This window comes from Gymnoscopelus braueri (genome assembly GCF_963280865.1).
Source record: "Gymnoscopelus braueri genome assembly, chromosome: 1".
Taxonomy (NCBI): domain Eukaryota; kingdom Metazoa; phylum Chordata; class Actinopteri; order Myctophiformes; family Myctophidae; genus Gymnoscopelus; species Gymnoscopelus braueri.
The window spans coordinates 1,652,200-1,672,522 of record NC_137603.1 but is presented as its reverse complement, the minus strand read 5'-3'; the positions used below and the strand labels follow the sequence as shown (position 1 = coordinate 1,672,522).

Sequence of the window (20,323 nt, the reverse complement as noted above, 5' to 3'; positions counted from 1 at the left end):
CGCTAGGGGTTGCCGGGCTCTCCCACCCCTTGTCACTGTCTGTGTAGTTTCGCAGTGTTGTCAAGTCTGCCTGGTTGCTTGTTTCTCTCGCACAAAACCTGGCAACACTGGTTGCCAGGTTATCACTTAACAAGCCACGTATGCTTTTTAATCGATGCGTTTGCGCATGTATTCATAGACCTGGTTGCTTGTTTCTCTCTCGCATAACTGGCAACACTGGTTTCACATTGAAAATAAGGAAATAAGAAATGGTGAATTAATGAAAAGGTTCAAAAGTAATTTAGATAGCATGTTATCAACTGGAAAGGATGATAATACATGGAGACGTTGGAGGGACATCTATGGTGAGTACAGCATGTATCAATGTACAGAATTGGCCGCCGTGCCGTGACTGTACTTGAATAAAAGTACAAAAGTATAAAATGTACTTAAAGGTAGGGTAAGTGATTTGCTTTGGTTAAAATAAGTGTTAAATAGCTCTATATTCTGATAGTACTCAGTGCTATAGAGTGTTTGTTCAGTAACAGGAGTCTCCTTGTCTCTCCACCTCTTTATTAAACAGAAAATGCATTTTCGTTTCAGTTTCAGTTTAATTTCCAATTTTATCCAACCAGGACAGAGAACTCAATCAGGATATAGATTAAACAAGTGAAATTGGAAGTGATGACACTAAGAAATGAGCAGACAAAATTGGAACTGGAACACTATACAAATTAAGCTTAAAAATGGGTACTTTCTCCTGATTGGCTGAGATTTTGACACCTAAAAATGTATTTTCTGTTTATTAAAGAGCTGGAGAGACAGGGAGACATCTGTTACTGAAAAAACACTCTATAGCAATGATTACTATCAGAATATAGTATTTTAAACTTTTAACAAAATACTTTTTGTTTTAACCAAAGAATATCACTTACCCTACCTTTAAGTACTCATTATGCTAGATCTGCTATTTTGAAAATAGCAGATCTACAAGCTCACAATGCGTTGCTCGCATCGCAACACATTGTGAGCTTGTAGATCTGTTATTTTCAAATGGCCAAAATGTATATAGGGCTGAAGTGGTTAATGTATGTTTTGTAATATTAAACTAAATCGTAAAGTAACTAGTAACTAAAGTTGTTCTTTTGTTTCTTCATAAGAAACGTACTTATGGGATATCATCGCCCCCTGGCGATGCACAGAGCACAACACATACACTCCCGAGAACAATCTTCGATTGGACAGGGTTTTGTGACGCAAACCGGAAACCGGTTGGGCTATAAAGGCCCCAGCGTCACAAGGTTCATCCTCTTCCTTCACTCTGCTACAGTGAATGCACACGAGTCCTGAAAGAACACACGAACTAGCGACTACGATAAACTTCGACGAATCCCAGCAAACCTGCAGCGAGGGCACGGATTGCCGCTCTACGGGCGTTTTCAAGATCATTGGGAAGGACCAGGAGCCACTCAGCAGCATCCACAAGAAACGGACAGTAAAGAAGGCCTCTCAAATAGTTCAGGACAATACACACACACTTCATACACACTACAAACTGATGCCCTCAGGCCGTCGTTACAGAGCTTCGAAACTCTCAAAAAGGGGCTCAGATAGCTTTGTACCTACCTCCATCAGACTGCTGAACATCTAGGTCTGGTGGAGCCCCCCCCCCCCCCTCCCTCCCTCCCTCCCTCCCTCAAACACGTTGGACTATTCCACCTGATGGACGCTAGTAGTGTACACGCTAACACATGGGTTGCAATATAATATATAATTTTTTATCATGCTTTTAAGTTTTATCATGCTTTTAAGTAGTAGTTTTAAATGAACTTTGTGCCTTTTATAGTGACATAGGTATATATGTATTGACTATATGTGACTGAATACAATGAGACCTTCCCCAAGTCGCTTTTGTGGAAACAGAGTGAAAATGAGAATTTAGCTTCGTTTTTTTTTTTTGTGTTTTTCGTTTTTTTTAATATTAAAACAGTTCGAATGTTAAAGAAGGTTTCTATTGCAAAATATAGTCGTGGGAGAATCATTAAATGGTTACATTTGTAGGGCAAAGTAGGATCTACTAGGCTGCTTAGAGCAAGTCTCTGTGTTACTTTGCGTGTGGAGAGGGGGGTGGAGACTGACTTACTCGGCCGAGATTTGCATAGAGTGGTTTCAATTGGTCCTGGCTAGGCTTTGTTCTCCGGTTTCTCTCTCTAGTACAGCCCCCATAAGTACAACGTGTTTCTGTTAGTAAACACACAGCATTCTTCAAAATGGCAAGTAACGCGTCAGCACGCTTGGTTAGCGCGTTGAATGGTGAAACAGAGGACAGCATTCTGAATGCATTTATTTTGGATTTCATACACGGTGGCAGTGACTCTGACTTAGAGATCACGGACGAATCCGACGATGAAGAGGAAGACGATGGCACAGTTTTTGATAAAGTCGACAGCAGTTTGTGTTGTGACAACGAGGAGGATGAAACTGGTGGGACAGCTGCTCCCGGTGGCGTACACGTCGGCATCGCCCCGCTGTTACTATGTGCAGAAGTGAATAATGTGGCAGTGGACACTGATCGACCAGCAGAAATGGAGAAGATTAGAAACTTTGATTGCAAATGTCATGACAGGCGAAAGGAGAACTCAGAACACCCGTCTGTGTCTTGTAGTAAAAAATTGGATCCAGACATGATTTGGGAATCTCGAATGGACATGGCAGCATTGTCGAAAGACCAGAGAGACATGGTTCTTATGGGGATTATACGGACGTGCATGAATGACTCCGAAATGACTCAGAGCACCAGGAGGAAAACCAATGGAAAGCGACAGTTCATCAGATCAAGCTACTCTGTGAATACTGTTGCAGTTTGTCGCACTACATTTCTCTTCGTCTATGGGTGAGTTACAGTGTAATCTATGCTATTATTACCTATGTCTTGTTAATATTGTCGCGGCACGGTGCTTTTAGTTTTTAGTTTAACGTCGAACGGACACAGCCTTTTAGCGCTACTAAACACTGTTTACTGTATATCAACATCCAGTTTAGAGCTCCGGATACGGAAATAGTTTGTGTGCGTCAATGTATGTGTATGCGAACATTAGCGGATACAATGGGCGGGCCTTAGACCGGATCTGATCCCTGAACAGTAAATAGAAACCACGCTCTCCACAGGTACAGTGTTAAACATCCAGTGGTGGAAGAAGTACTCTGATGTCCTCCCGAAGTACTACTGATGTCCTCCCGCCAGCAGATGGTGTTCCGGTGCAACCCCCACCTGGACTCGACATGGCACGGCAGGAGTATTTGTTTGCAAAAATCAGAGAATTCTGTGCTGATGATGCAAAAGACACCACATGCCCTAAACCAAAATCCACAGCCCCGAAGAAGAAGACTGTCCGATTATAGCTCTACACTCCCACCAACACAGCATCATTTTACATAAGGAAGAACTGTTTACACTTCACTTTTTTTGAACACACCTGTGGATTATACCAGGGACAAAATGACTTGGACTACACCAGGTAAAAGTGACTTCTTTTTTCTCCCTCATGGAACTGCTACTTAATGTGGATTATGCGGTCGACACGCACTGACATTTTGCACCTTAATCCCATGTATAAAGCACTGACTTTATTTTGTCTTTTATTGTGCTTTTCTTTTTTTTCTCTAAGCACCTTAACCAACGTCCATATGTATATCATACTGTACACAGTATACATTGCTGCTATGCTCAGGCACCATCGTCACATTTTTTTAATCTCAGGTAGGCTACTAGTGTAAATATGTAGATAACTCTTTTGGCTTTTTTGTTGTTCTCTTGTTTGATCTCTCTTCCCACTTGCCCCCTACACATACAGTACAGTATATTGACTGTTACTTGACTCTTTACCACAATAACCAGTGCAATATTAAACTGTATATCCTTTATTATCCTCAGTCCCATGGAAAGTGCAATATTGTATAGGCCTATGACCATTATGTTTTCATACTTTATTACAGAAATTTTAGCATGATGACATTTATTTTTGAAATACAGTTTTCTTTGATTTGGCCAACATGGCAAATGAGGATGTTATCAATTATGTGAAAATAAACAAACTAGTTCAATTCTCCTCTCTTTTTTATTCTTATGATTTTTCTAGTTCTAGGTGACTTTATTCTTCCCTTTGGGAATTTTTCCTGGTTTATGTCCAGCTGCCACATAATGTACTGTTTCACTGTACATTTAGAAATTTAAAAGCAGGTCTGTCTTGTCAAGTGTGTTTCTAGTGTTGACAGCTAACCTACTGTCACTCCTGTAGGGGAGTGGTTAGGGGTGGGGGAGTGATTAGGGGTGGGGTTGAGTACCTATTGTCCCTCCCATTGTCACACCCATTTCTGGGCCACTGAGGTGTTAAAATCTCTAGGATCTTTGCAGGGCAATTTCTCTGCTTTGGGGTTTAAGGTTCAACAAGATTCAAATGACCACATCTTCTTTAAATATTGTCCAATTTCAATGAATGATACATCATATGAAAGCTTATATTCTCTACTTTAATAATCTGTAAAAAAAATGGAAAATGGAAAATGATCACTTGCGGCATAAACCATTGTACCCAGTCACATATGTATGTTTGTCTTTTAACCACTGCACAAACGAAGTTCCGAAAGGAAAATAAAGTTGTTTGAATTGAATTTTCGTGTTTTAAAAGTTTATCGTGGTTAATTTTAGAAACGCTCCTGCATACTTTCCTATCCTCTCAGTCTTTCTCCACGAGGTGCGCTAACTTAGGCTAACGCCGTTAGCATTGGCTACAGGCCGCTCTAGGCCAAACGGCTAAAAGCAAGCTAGCTTAGCTTAGCTGCGCTACTCGCCTCGTGGCAACGAGAGGACGAAGAAGATGGAAGAACCACGAGTCTGCGGCCTAGCAGGATGCGGACGACCGCCATCGGCTGTGTATCCTGTGCCTGGGGCCGAACCACGCCTGGCTCGCCCTCGACCAGGCAGGCGACGAAGACGCATGCCGGGCGTGTGATGACTTCACGGTCCGCCAACTGCAAGGCCGCCTCAAGAGGGCCCGGGGCCTGGCGGCCTCCAGCAGCGGCGGCAGTGCTAGCGCCGACGCCGGCCTCGCCTTGGGCCACATGGCGTCGGTGCGAAGCACAGGCCTCGGATCGGGCTTGCCACAGGAGGCACCGCATTCCAGTGGGGCCAGGAGGAAGGTCCGTGAAGAGGCGCCTCCGTCGCTTGTAGCGGACCACGCCGTTCCAGCTGAGGCCAGTGGACCACCAGTGGAAGACTGCAGGCCTCCCTCTTTCCTGGAGGTCGAGCCCTCACCCCGGCGAACACGGGACGAGCCGAGGTCCAGTCCGGAGCCCCCTGTTCCTGCAGCAGCGCCAGCAGAGGCCCCAGCGACTGCAGCAGCGGCCTGGTCAGAGGCTCCCGCACCAGCACCGTGGGTGATGGCTCCTATCCGGGTGAGGGAGCCTCTGGAGCCAGTGTCGGCGGTGCTCAGGAGAGCTACCTCCAGGTGCGGCTTGGAGCAGCCACTAGAGACGGCGAGGGCCTCGGTCGGGGTCCCCATCCCGGGCTTCCAAGGTCTGACGCCCCTTGCTCCCCGGCAGGTGGCGTCGAAGCTCCTGCCCGAGGCGGTGGGAGTCCGCGCGGCCCTGCATCACGCCTGGCGGCGGGGCAGGGCAGAACCGAAGCCTTCCACCCATGGACCCTACCCTGGCGACCAGGATAGCAAGGGCAAGGGAAGGCTCGGTGGGAGTGGGCCCGGGACATAGGCCCATTTTCACCGAACGCACCAGACAACTACGCACCGCGGCCCACAACGCCATCTTCAAAGCCTCGGGCTTGGCGGCGGAGATGCTAAACGCAGTGTCGCTGCTACAAGGGTCGGCCGCAGTCAGGCTAAAGGAGCTGGTGGCGAAACCCCTAGCGGACCAGAGGCCTGCGGCGGCGGTCCACGAGGAATGGGTGGCGGACGCGACGGAGTTAGAGAGGCTAATGCAGATAGCAATCCTCTGCACCTGCCAGAGCCTGGTATGGACGGGTCGGGCCATGGCCCTCACTGCGGACTTGGAGAGGGCCCAGTGGCCGGACCTGGCCACAACGGTGGGGGCGACCGTGTCTACAGGACTTATCGCCTTCCCACTCCAGGCCCACAACCTCTTCGATAGCGGCGCGGACCTGATCGGGAGGACGCAGGCGGAGGAGCAGCAGAGGCAAGGGACGGCTACGAATCTCCTCGCCGCCGCCGTCGCTGGACGCAGGCAAGGAGCATCCAGGTCGTCCTCTGCCAGGACCAGTTCCTGGGATCGTTCCTGCGGCTCCTTCGGTGCGATGGACGTGAGGCTGCGCCAGGACGCCGAAACACCCCCTCCAATCAAACCCTCCCGAAAGGGCCTCGGGACCGGTCGCAAAGGGAGGGGCAAGTGACAGTCTACAGCTGATCCCGTCACGGCCACTTGACGGCATCATGCGGGGTCAGCTCCACACTTGGGGACCAGAACTGGCGCTCTTCCTGCCCCAACGGACAGAGCCACGGGCGGCTCCGCGGGAACACAGAGACTATAAGAGACGCTATAGACAATTCAGTTGCCATGCTGTCCTTTAAGTCTGATGTGTGTAATGTGCTTTGTGTGTGTGGAATAAACCTGTTGCCGAAACCACAAATACTCATTTCTTCTCATACTAATGTTAGAGGCGGATCGTACCCCGGTGGGGTGCCCTGTCCTCAAAATTATGTTATGAGCCCTGGACGGCATTCCGAACACTGCAGGGACATCTCCTGTGCGTGCCATGAACATGATGAATCAATCGCAGGTAATACAATTTTCTGCTATGAATCTTATGTCACCAGAGTGTTGTTTTCACAATGTGAAACAGGGGCCTTCTGTGAATAAAACATTTCCAACTGCGACATTGCAGTTACCTCTTTCGTCCGGCAGTTGGCTGCAACGCTCATCTGCAGGACGGTCGAGAGCCAAAATGGCGGCCTCTCTCTCCTGCCCTAAAATGGCGGACAAGAGAAGGCGGAAATGTAGTTTTTAGTCAGCCCTGGTGTTGCACCGTCAAAACTCCCCTAGTGGGAAGAAAGTTTTGTTCCGTGTAGCAACAACGTCTCCATGCAAGTGGCCCGCCCCGGTCGACCCTCCTAAGATGCCGGTCGTCAAGAGGCGGAAGTTGACGGACCAACGGACCCTGGTGTTACCCCTTCACCTCCCCCCGAGAGGGACGGGAGTTTCATTCCGGGTAGCAACTCATCCGAGTCAGGGTTCCGCTGTCCAGTCGAAAGGAGTGACGACGCCTCCGGTTCCCATGGAAATGGACTCGTCCTCCGAAGTGGTGAGTCCCTCACGTCTGTCGAGACGCAGACGAGGGCCACCGCTACTGCCCCCCGTGGACGCCCTCCCGCTGGCTACTACAGTCGGGCCGGCAGTTTCATCGGTTACCTTGGTAACGGGGCAGCGCTCTTCGGAGCTGATGACGTCATTGACCCCCTCCAAACCCACGAACCCTCTGGCTCGTTGCCTGGTACAATGGAAAGATTGTAAACCGAACCCCTGGGTGCTACGCACGATTACACGGGGTTATAGGTTGCAATTTTCCTGTAGACCTCCTCTGACGGAAGAGGTCATTTTCTCCGGAGCATCGGGCCAGGCGGCTGTGACGCTGCGGGAGGAAGTTGTGTCTCTACTGGGCAAAGGTGCCATCAGAGAGTTATCTCCGAATCAGAGCCGGCTAGGTTTCTATTTGGAATATTTCCTGGTGAAAAAGAAAGGGGGGGGGGGCGTGAGACCTATTCTGAACCTGAAAGGTTTGAATAAGTTCCTGAAGGTCTTCAATTTTCGAATGCTAACAACGGCTAAGTTGTTACGATCGATACGGCAGGGTGATCGGTGGACGAGTATAGACCTGAAAGATGCCTATTTTCACGTCCCGATCTACCCAGCGCACCGGAAGTTCCTACGTTTTGGCTTTGAAGGCAAAATCTACGAATACACGGTGCTCCCGTTTGGCATGTCACTGAGCCCTCGGGTTTTCGTGAAATGCACGGACGCGGCTATCGCCCCGCTACGCCGGCAGGGTCTCCGTCTGTCGACGTACATAGATGACTGGTTGCTGGCGGCGGGGTCGAGGGAGGAGGTCGCACGGCACACGGAGTTGGCCATTGCGCACCTAACGTCCCTGGGATTTACGATCAATACTCAAAAGAGTGTTCTGATCCCATCCCAGCAGACCACCTTCGTGGGGATTGCCTTGGATTCCTCCACGCTGGTGGCGCGCCTATCTCAAGACAGAGTGGCTGGTTTCCTGGCATGTGTGCGCTCCTTACGCGTAGGGCGCAGGGTCACGTACAGAACGTGCATGCAGGCTGCGGGTCTTATGGCCTCGGCCATACACCTGATCCAGCTGGGCAGGTTCCACATGAGGCCTTTTCAGCGGTGGATGCGGAGTCTTAGGATACCGCACACCATGAAATCTCGAAAAGTGGTGGTTTCGCCCTGGTGCGTAACGACCTTGCAGCCATGGTCTCAGGCGTCCTTTCTGTCCGGTGGGGTCAGGATGGGCGAGGTAGTGTCACGAAAAGTGGTTTCCACGGACGCTAGCCTCTCGGGTTAGGGGGCCGTCCATGACGGCTACTCAGCCAGGGGAGTGTGGACTTCTACTCAGAAGAAGTACCACATCAACTACTTGGAGTTGTTGGCGGTCTTCCTCGCCCTCCAACGGTTCGAGGACTGCGTTGTGGGATGTCATGTTCTGGTTAGAATGGACAATACCACAACGATGTGCTATGTCAACAAACAAGGGGGCCTGGGCTCTGTTGTGTTGGATAATCTGGCACGCGAACTGACGCTGTGGAGCACGTTGCGCCTGGCCTCGTTACGCGCCTCCCATGTACCGGGTCTCCTTAACAGCGGGGCGGATCTGCTGTCTAGGGGTGAACTCCGGTATGGGGAGTGGTCCCTGAAACAGCAGGTGGCGAACTGGATTTGGTCCAGGTTCGGTCAGGCTCAGGTTGACCTGTTTGCGTCCAAAGAAAACGCCAAGTGTCCAAGCTTCTTCTCCTTGAGCCACAAGGATTCCTCCTTGGGGGTGGACGCGCTGGCACACGTCTGGCCGGACGTTCTGCTGTATGCTTTCCCTCCTTTGGAATTGATCCCTTCCGTTTTGGAGCGGGTCAGGGTCCAGGGCAGGACGGTTCTGCTGGTGGCCCCGGCGGGGGGAACATGGGGGTCAGAGATCTCTCCCCTCCTCTACGCTGAGCCATGGCCTCTTCCGCCTGTCAGGGACCTCCTGAGGCAAGGCGGTAATTTCACGAAACCCCCAGGGCTCTGGGCCTGTGGGTCTGGCCTGTGAGGGGTCGGTAATGGACCAGAGGTGGTCGAACCGGTGGTTCATGTCCCTTGGGAACATGATCTTTACTGCCGGTCGTCCGGCCTGGGGCTTTCACTGTGGTGTGGCCTCTGTGGCTCTGGTTCAACCAGAATGGCACCTAAGGTGCCATGCATGGCATGGCCTGATTGGGGATGTGGTCGGGGACGGTTGGCACTAGCTAGGGCTGGTTTGCCCTTCCCCTGACTGATGTCCCCTTTTTATGCTCCTTTGAGGCCGGCAGGGCCGGCCTGGAAGACGAGGGTAGGACGGGAGCCTGGCTCTCCATGAGGGGGCCATCAGAACCATCTGATAGGCTCCTGTTCTGTTCCCTTTTCCTCGTCCCTTTGGGGCTTACGTCTGGGGGTCAGGATCTTGCTTGGGGGCATGATCTTTTTGGCCTCCTTGGGCGTACAGGTTGGATAGGGTTGCACATGGGACTCCCCAGGGGGGGCGTGTATGTGTCCCATAAGTAAATTTCTTATAAAGAAACGAAAGAACAACGAGGGGTTACGTAGGTAACACCAGTTTTCTTAGTTTCGTAGTAAGAAACTTACCAGACACCCCCCTTCTGTGTGCTTCAGCTAGCAGGCAGAGTGAAGGGTTTCAGAGGATGAACCTTGTGATGCTGGGGGCCTTATAGCCCAACCGGTTTCCGGTTTGCGTCACAAAACCCTGTCCAATCGAAGATTGTTCTCGGGAGTGTATGTGTTGTGCTCTGTGCATCGCCAGGGGGCGATGATATCCCATAAGTACGTTTCTTACTACGAAACTAAGAAAACTGGGGTTACCTACGTAACCCCTAGTTTTCAAATAATTGTAGTGGAGTAAAAGTACAATATTTGCCTCTGAGATGCAGCTGAGTAGAAGTAAAAGTACTGAAAATTGGAAATATTCCTTTAAAGTAAAAGTACCTCAAAATGTTACTTACAGTACTTGAGTAAATGTACTTTACACAGCTGGCGTGCAAGAAGCGGGAGCAACGTTGCCATGTCCGCTTATTATGAGCAACTTTTGGCTTGTTTTTCTGTAAAGTTGCTTGTAAATACTGCGGGTTGAGGTTTTTTTGGGCTTGTTTCTAAAGTGTAGTTACGTATTTGGGCTTCCTTCATAAATGTTGTTTAAACCAGTGGTTCTCAAACATTGTCATGTCAAGGACCTCCAAATTAATGTTTGTTCGCGGACCCCCATCTGAAAATATTTTGTGCCAGGGACCCCTCAGTCCTGTGACCAGTTTAAAAAACGTTCCACATTTGTCGCAACGCGTTGTGAGCTTGTAGATCTGCTATTTTCAAAACCTATGTATAGGTTTAAAGTGGTCATGTGGCTTAGCTGCTTCTTCTGGGCTTTTTTTCATAGACCTAGTTGCTTATTTCTCTTGCAAAATCTGGCAACACTGGCCAGCAGCAGCAGTCTGTCTATTTTGCTTTTGATTCATGAAGTGAATGTACAGTTAGTCTATCAATGCTAGTAAGCCCCACAGTTAACCATGTGACCATGTTAATAAGAGTTAATCAATTGAAAAAGTGCGCTGCCACGCAAATACATCAGGCCTTACTTTGTACAATGCTGGTGGGATGGTCACACACTGAACACCTGGATGGATCCTCAGTACTGCTGTTCCTCTCTCTGTGGACACACACACACACACACACACACACACACACACACACACACACACACACACACACACACACACACACACACACACACACACACACACACACACACACACACACACACACACACACACACACACGTTCATTATGGTGATTACCTGAAGCTAGTAACTAGTGATGGACGGTAACAGACTAGTTGAGTACTAGTTCTATAGTAAATACTGAACTAGTAAAATGATGCTTGAATAAAGGTTTGAATAAAGGACATTATGCCCTGACTGTGTGTGTGTGTGTGTGTGTGTGTGTGTGTGTGTGTGTGTGTGTGTGTGTGTGTGTGTGTGTGTGTGTGTGTGTGTGTGTGTGTGTGTGTGTGTGTGTGTGTGTGTGTGTGTGTGTGTGTGTGTTTCCTGATCAGTGATCTTACTTTGAGTGTGAAGGTCCAGGTTCATCTCTGATGTCTGGATGTTGTTCCATAGAATAGCTGGCTGCTGGAGACTCTGCTCTCTGACTCTGGTCACCTCTGTAATGATACAACACTCTGTTTGTCACCTCTGTAATGATACAACACTCTGTTTGTCACCTCTGTAATGATACAACACTCTGTTTGTCACCTCTGTAATGATACAACACTCTGTTTGTCACCTCTGTAATGACACAACACTCTGTTTGTCACCTCTGTAATGACACAACACTCTGTTTGTCACCTCTGTAATGACACAACACTGTTTGTCACCTCTGTAATGACAAAACACTCTGTTTGTCACCTCTGTAATGATACAACACTCTGTTTGTCACCTCTGTAATGACACAACACTCTGTTTGTCACCTCTGTAATGATACAACACTCTGTTTGTCACCTCTGTAATGACACAACACTCTGTTTGTCACCTCTGTAATGACACAACACTCTGTCACCTCTGTAATGACACAACACTCTGTTTGTCACCTCTGTAATGACACAACACTCTGTTTGTCACCTCTGTAATGACACAACACTCTGTTTGTCACCTCTGTAATGACACAACACTCTGTTTGTCACCTCTGTAATGACACAACACTCTGTTTGTCACCTCTGTAATGATACAACACTCTGTTTGTCACCTCTGTAATGACACAACACTCTGTTTGTCACCTCTGTAATGACACAACACTCTGTCACCTCTGTAATGACACAACACTCTGTCACCTCTGTAATGACACAACACTCTGTTTGTCACCTCTGTAATGACACAACACTCTGTTTGTCACCTCTGTAATGACACAACACTCTGTTTGTCACCTCTGTAATGACACAACAGTATGTTTGTCACACACACACACACACACACACACACACACACACACACACACACACACACACACACACACACACACACACACACACAAGTGTCTTGGTACAGTGGTCAATATGTGTCTGTGATGTCTTGGTACATTGGACAGGTGGTCAGTATGTGTCTGTGATGTCTTGGTACAGACAGGTGGTCAGTATGTGTCTGTGATGTCTTGGTACAGACAGGTGGTCAGTATGTGTCTGTGATGTCTTGGTACAGTGGACAGGTGGTCAGTATGTGTCTGTGATGTCTTGGTACAGACAGGTGGTCAGTATGTGTCTGTGATGTCTTGGTACAATGGACAGGTGGTCAGTATGTGTCTGTGATGTCTTGGTACAGACAGGTGGTCAGTATGTGTCTGTGATGTCTTGGTACAGTGGACAGGTGGTCAGTATGTGTCTGTGATGTCTTGGTACAGACAGGTGGTCAGTATGTGTCTGTGATGTCTTGGTACAGTGGACAGGTGGTCAGTATGTGTCTGTGATGTCTTGGTACAGTGGACAGGTGGTCAGTATGTGTCTGTGATGTCTTGGTACAGTGGGCAGGTGGTCAGTATGTGTCTGTGATGTCTTGGTACAGTGGGCAGGTGGTTAGGAAGTGTAGCTGTTTCCAGATTTTGTGTGCAGTGGGTGCAGTGGGTACACAGTCTGTCTTCCCTTGGGAGCCAGGTCTGTCTTTGGTGCCTTTCTCTATTGCAAGGCTGTGTTCTCTGAGTCTGTACCTAGTCAAGGCTGTCCTTAGGTTTGGGTCAGTCTCAGTGCTCAGGTATTCTCTATTAAGCTGTTTCTGTCACCTCTGGAATAACTGCAATCCCACAACACTCTGTTCCTGACTCATATCTTCCCGATTAAGTCTCCTTAATAACATGAACCAACATTAATTCAAGTTAACACATTCCCTGCCAGAGGGCTTTCTAGAACAGGCTGCTGTCAGTGCCAGGAATTTTGACCATTCTGACTCATCTTTGAGGACCCACAGAATATTTTGTGCTATGACTATGATCACATGGAATATCTCAAAACATTTTTAGCTAGAGGTAGTTGAAAACACTCTTATGGAAAAAGGCGCTGGCCACTCAAAAATCAAAGATGGCGACCATTTTTTCAACATGGCCGCCACCTTAGCGGAGCAGATAGTGATACAATCTTTCAGGCTGTGATACAAGGATGAAATTTGGCACATACTCTGTAAGGGCCACTCTTATGGAAAAGAGCACTGGCCACTCAAAAATCCAAGATGGTGACCATTTTTTTCAAGATGGCCACCACCGTAGTGAAGCAGATAGTGATATAATCTTTCAGGTTGTGATACAAGGATGAAATTTGGCACACATACTCTAAGGGCCACTCTTATGGAAAAAGGCACTGGCCACTCAAAAATCCATGATGGCACCCATTTGTTTAAAAATGGGTGCTAAAAAACCTTAGCAGAGCAGATAGTGATATAATGTATTATTTAATTTATTTTTTTCATTGATTTTTGCAGCCTTGGCCATGGAAGTTCCTCTGAGATTTCAGCAGCTTCATCTCTGCTATTTCTGTAAGGCTTAAGTTCAGGGAGCTCTGCCATCAGTTTTTCCTTTAGTCTGGTAGAGTTGACAGTAGGTGAGGTTACACCCAGTTGCTCCAAACACTGCTGGCACAGGTTGCTCATACCTACGAGACGGAAGATGGCAGGACCATCGGAACTGAGACTGGATTCTACAATGTAGTTGATCAGTTCTGAGAGAACCAGGGGAAGCATTAACCTGGCTCCGTCAAATGGAAGAAGCTTGCGACACACATTTGTTTCACAGCCCACTTCCATCTGAGACTTCGGAAGCAGAATCTTTGACAGACGGCGTTTTCATTTTTTCAAGCTACTTGGCAGGTGATTGGATTCGATCGGCGATCACTCTGCAATGGAGGATCGCGTTAGAAATATTATTGTTCCAGGCATTAGTCGGGACCCTCCACCGTCTCGCATGCAGGCTTTGTTTACATGCACTTCCGCGTCGGGGCTTCTACAGCACGAAACGTATCAACGTAAGTGGATGGAAGAAATGCAGGCACTGAACGTATAATATTTTAATAAACCTCTGGCACCCGATGTGTTAAAACATTTATTTTAATTATGGTAATTCTCCGGCCTGGGCCTTACTTTTCAGGACTGTTGAGAACTTTACTTTTGATATCCCTGATAACTTTTGATAACTCCCACGCAGTGTTACACATGAACTCTGCAGCCGCACTTAGCTGCTGCATACCCGTTTCACTTCTTAGCTAGGAAGAAATCCTGTGAAACCTTTATTTTATTGCACTGGATTAATGAAGGAATAAGTATTTGAAATGCCACCTAAATTGGGAACATGAGTCTTTCAAAATGTCCGCCTCCCGAGTCCCGACACTTGATTTTCGCTTGATATCGTCGGATTGAGAGACAATAAAATCATGACTGATACACCGAATGAAAATAGACACCTCACAGATTATAGAGAACTTTTAATAATAAGAATTGAGTTCAGTGCTGTTGGCTGCCTATCCATGCACTTTGGGTCGAACCTGGCCGAACGGAGTGCGCCGCGGTGGTGAGCAGTGAGGTCAAGGTCTGGTGACGTGAATGTCGCTATGGTCGCAATGCGGTGGTGTCTGGCGACTATGTAACGACCCAGAAAGCGAAGTTGCGGTCCGACCGGGCTGAACCTGGTCGAACGGGTTGCAACGCGGTTGGCAACTTCGGAACGCGATTATGACTGACGACGGACTCGACGTAGGAAACGAATCAGAATCAGAATCAGAATCAGAATCAGTTTTATTGTCACATCACAGGTTTACAAGGTAAAAAAGTGGGTGAAATTCTTTTTTGTACATCGTTCCCATCGCAACGTTAGTTTCCATAGAAAGAAGAGGGGGGGGGGGGAGAAGAAGAGGGTGGGGGGCAGGTGGGAAGGAGATCAAAACAAGAGAGCAACAGAAGGCCAGACAAGTTATCTACATATTTACAAATTACCTGAGATAATAAAAAAAACTAAAAACTAAACTAAGGTGCCTGAGCATAGCAGCAATGTATTGTATACTGTGCATGTTATACTTATACTGTGCATGATAGACAATGGACGTTAAGGTGCTTAGAGGAAAAGGAGCACAATAAAAAAAAGACCCAAAAAAAGTCAGTGCGTTATACAAGGGATTAAGGTGCAAAAGGTCAGTGCGTGTCCACCTAGAGTGGACTGACCCTAGTATAATCCGCATGTAGCTCCATGAGGGAGTGCAACAAAAAGTCATTTGTACCTGGTGTGGTCCACAGGTGTGTCCGAGGGGGGGCTAAAGTCCAAGTCATTGTCCCTGGTATAATCCACAGGTGTGTTCAGGAAGAGCCAGAAAAGTCTGCGCCGCCTGCTGTCAGGCTGCTGAACTCATCCAGGCTAATGCCCCATTCAGCATTCTGACAGCAGCTGGATTGAAACTACACCAAAATCTGGTGGTGGAACTCTTGATACTGCGGTAGAGCCCCTTGCCCGGTCGCGGTCGTTGTAGGGGGTTGAACAGTCTGTGACTTGGGTGGTGCTTGTCCTTGATGATGCGCTTGGCTTTGACCACGCACCGCTTTTTGTACAGTTCCTGGAGCGCTGGGAGCTCGATTCCCATTATCCGCTCTGCCGATCGCACTACTCGTTGTAGGCTGACCTTTTCTCGGGCAGTGCAGTTCCCGTACCAGGCCGTGACACAGCCTGTTAGGATGCCTTCAACAGAACTGTTGTAGTACAGCCTGAGGATGCGACGTCCTACTCCGAGCTTCTTCAGGCGGCGGAGCCAGTACAGTCGCTGCTGAGCCTTTTTCCTCACGTGTGTGGAGTGCGTCTCCCATTTGAGGTCCTCCTCGATGTGTACTCCGAGGAACTTGAACTCGCTGACCCTTTCCACTGCAGCACCGTCGATGAGGATGGGCGCATGGTCTCTCCGCGGCCTCCTGAAGTCCACGATCAGTTCTTTGGTCTTGTCGACGTTAAGAGAGAGGTTGTTCTCGCGGCACCAGTGTGCCAGTGATTTGATCTCCTCTCTGTAGTCAGACTCGTCGTTGTTGACGATTCGGCCTATCACTGTCGTGTCGTCCGCGTACTTTATGATGGTGTTGGAGACATGTGTGGCTATGCAGTCATACGTGTACAGGGAGTAGAGGAGAGGGCTCAGCACGCATCCCTGGGGTGCTCCGGTGTTGAGGGTCAGGGGGTCGGATGTGATGCTGCCCATTCTCACCACCTGATGTCGGTTGGACAAGAAGTCCTGTATCCAGTCGCACATGCTTGGGTGTAGCCCTAGGTGTCTGAGCTTTTTGTCAAGTATTGCTGGGACAATGGTGTTGAATGCTGAGCTGTAGTCCACGAACAGCATACGTACATATTTGTCCTTCAGCAGCTTGTTGTCCATGTGCGAGAGGACGGTGTGGAGAGCCATGGCAATAGCGTCGTCGGTGGATCTGTTTTTGCGGTATGCATACTGCCACGGGTCCAGCGAGGCAGGTAGCGTGGAGCTGATGTATTCCCTCACCAGTTTCTCGAAACACTTGCTGACGATCGGGGTGAGAGCAACAGGTCTCCAGTCGTTCAGGCATGTCACTTTGGCCTTTTTGGGAATGGGCACAATGGTTGACATTTTGAACCCTGCAGGGACCACAGCCAGGGAGAGGGAGAGGTTAAAGATGTCAGCGAAGACACCCGCCAGCTGGTCTGCACATGTCTTAAGGACCCGGCCTGGAATCCCATCAGGTCCGGCTGCCTTGTGGATGTTGACCCGTGTGAAGGCTGTACGCACTTCTCTCTCCGAGATGGTTAGAGGAGGGTTCTCCTCTGCTGGTGCTGCTGATGGCCCCGCTTGGCTGCCGCGGTTGGAGCTGATCTCAAACCGGCCGTAGAAAGTGTTCAGTTCGTTGGGGAGGGAGGCAGGCGGGTTCACCTCGCTTCTGGTTCTTGTTTTGCAGTCTGTCAAGGTGTGTACTGCCTGCCATGTGCTCCTGATGTCGCCACTGCTGAGTTTGTCTTGCATCTTTTTTGTGTAGGCCTTTTTCGCCTTCCTGATGGCGCTGTTTAGGGCCGCGCGCGTCGTGTTGCGCGTTTCCACGTCGCCAGATTTGAAACCAGCGTCCCGTTCATGCAGATGTGCACGTACTCCGCTGTCCATCCATGGTTTCTGATTGGGATAGATCCGAACTGTCTTTTTTGGGACTATGTCATCTATGCACTTGCTGATAAAGCCAGTGACTGAGTCTGAGAGTTCGTTGATGTTATTCCCAGCGGCGTTCTTAAACATCCCCCAGTCAGTCTGGTAGAAGCAGGATTGTAGCATAGCGTCTGTGTCCTCAGACCAGATTCGGATTTCCTTCTCAACGACCGGCTCCCTTTTTAGCCTCTGTTTGTAGGCAGGTAGCAGCTGGATGGCGTCGTGGTCAGAGCTTCCTAGCGGTGGGCGGCGGAGAGCTTTGTATCCATCCTTGAAGGGCGTGTAGCAGTGGTCAAGAATATTGTCACCACGGGTACTGCAGGCGACATGCTGGTGGAATTTGGGAAAGACCTTTTTTAAGTCTGTCCGGTTGAAGTCGCCTAGGCAGATGACTGCGCAGTCCGGGTGGCGATTTTCTTGTGCACTGATCGCCTGGTGTAATTCCCTCATAGCTGTGTCCTTATTAGCTCCAGGATGAATGTAAACAACGGCTACAATCACGATGCTGAAGTCGCGTGGTAGGTAGAAAGGACGGCAGGCTATGATTAAAAGTTCAAGGTCTGGTGAGCAGTGACTGTCTAGGATTTTAACATCTTTGCACCAGTTGTTGTTGATCAAGGCACAAACTCCCCCCCCACGTTGCTTACCGCTCAGTACAGGGTCTCTGTCTTTCCTATACGCGGTGAAGCCAGGAGGAGTGATAGAAGAATCAGATGCTAACTCCGTTAGCCACGTCTCTGTTAGCACAACAATACAAGTCCTCCTCGTCTCTGCGTTGTATTTAACGCGCGCCAGTAAGTCGTCCATAGTGGTCACTGTTCTTGATTCACACAGAGATCTAACGTTCGCTAGCAGGATTGAAGGCAGTGCAGGTTTATATCCACGTTTTGTTGTTCTTACGAGAAGACCCGCTCTTGTGCCTCTTCGCCACGGTCTTTTTCGTCGGGGGTTTGTTGTTGATCCAGCTGGAACAAAGGGGACCCCACCCCCCACCCAGCCGAGTGGAAGGTTTTCAGCAAAAAAGTCCGGAATTCTGTGTGTAATCGCTGTGCTGATGTCCATAAGTGCTTGTCTGTCATAACTCCTTAGACACGCGACGGTGTAGGGAAAAAAGAGAAGGCTAAAAAATACTAAAAAGATGGAAAAACGTTGCGATGTTACGGAGCGCGTACGAATGCGGCCGTCCTTCATGGCGCTTCCGGTACGACCTAGGAGGCGACGTAACGACCTATGAGGCGAAGTCGAAAACGGAAGAGACGAGGCCGGTGTCACGTCGCGACAGGTTGTACGTCGCAAAAGGAACCTGCCCTCCCTCATAATTTGAGCCGCTGGCGCTGCCGACAGGTTTTTTGGGTAATTGAAACATTTATTTTAATTATGGTAATTCTTCGGCCCGGGCCTTACTTTTCAGGGCCGTTGAGAACTTTACCATCTGTGTACAGCTAATCTCCGACACCGTTGGACCAATCGGCGTGAAACTGTGCACACACAATCCCTGGAGGTCATACTATCAACATTCTTTGTTCGCTTGGATTCCTTGGATCATTACGGAACTCCCCAAACAAGCCACGCCCAATTCCACATGTATGGATCAAATTGTTGCTTTCACACTTAACGTTATGTGCAGATTAGCTAGAAAACTGATATATGTTCATTTCATGAGCTTTTGTTAAGCTTGGGTTATACAAAGTCAGGCTAATGTGATAATTAGTAAAGTAAACTGGCTCATGGCTTTAGTTTGCCCTCATCTTATGTTAGGCTGTTTGTGGTAGAGATGCAGGAGGCAGAGGAGATAGGGGGGTAATAGCAGGAATCATATGGGCCAAGTTATTGTGTAACATATTACTTCCATTATGTATTGAGTTTCTGTTGTGAAATGAAACGAGGGACCCCCAAAAAAAGTCTCCCCCTAAAAATTGGCGTTTGCGCTTTGCAGACGCACATGGCCCTGTATCTTGGATTAGGTGTAGTTCTATTTGATGCAGAAACACAACATAATGGCCCTTGATGCAAGTAACAACATAAGAATCGCTTTTTCCCCCCCTTTTTTTTCTTCTCCAACACCCCTACTGTTTAAAAGGCCAGGACATAATGGGTGTATGTACCTTTAAATGCTCAGGTTATCATAGTAACAGGTTGTGACGTAGTCACGTTACGTGATTCAAGCCCGGGAAGAATGGGGGCGTGTCCTCCAGCCCTTTGTTATCCTTGCCAAGTTACGTTAAAACCAACCGAGTATTACCTCAGTTTATATTGTCTGACGTTCCAGTATATCTTCACAAGTTTTATAAGTCCATGACAAAAAGTAAGTGCATGCCTGGTTATTGTATTGTCGTGTTTATGCCTCGTCATACACCATTCCTGTTGTGTAAGAAGCTGTAAGAAAAGATACCTGACGTCATTTGTATAATGTTCATATGGTTGGAGGAGCTAACGTGGTGCTTTGCTAACCATTTCTTTATGACAAGAGAATACTGTATCACCGTTTATGGTGCCTGTAAAGTGACAAATTCGCTGAGTTCATTCAAGGTTGTATTTATTTGGTGAACGTCATTCTCTGCTGTTCCCTTATTCGGCCACTAGGGGTCGTTCTTTTTCAATGATAACTGGACAGTTCGTTCATGACTGGAAGTGAATGACATCTTTGTATGTCAATTATAATCTTCAGTTCAAGGATGATAAGAAGCACTGCTAATGTCTACAGATGTCCTATTATTAATATTGAGCCTTCAAGGGTGATTGTTACCTTTTGTAAAGATGTTTGGATACTCATTTGTAATTTATGAATGGTATATTTTGGACTAACTGTTTATATACGACAATGCCTAATTATAGATT

At 48.2% G+C, this 20,323-nt stretch overlaps 1 protein-coding gene across 3 annotated transcripts in view; it reads right to left on the bottom strand.

The window, feature by feature from the left end:
- The window catches only part of LOC308087534 (NACHT, LRR and PYD domains-containing protein 12-like), a 135,356-nt gene that overhangs the window by 64,047 nt on the left and 50,986 nt on the right, over positions 1–20,323 (bottom strand). For all 3 annotated transcript variants that reach the window (XM_080431469.1, XM_080431471.1, XM_080431470.1), the window contains exons 10-11: positions 11,384–11,479; positions 10,899–10,969 (exon numbers count right to left, since the gene is read on the bottom strand). In XM_080431469.1, the coding sequence (XP_080287595.1) occupies positions 10,899–10,969; positions 11,384–11,479 (167 nt within the window). The remainder of the gene's footprint in view (positions 1–10,898; positions 10,970–11,383; positions 11,480–20,323) is intronic.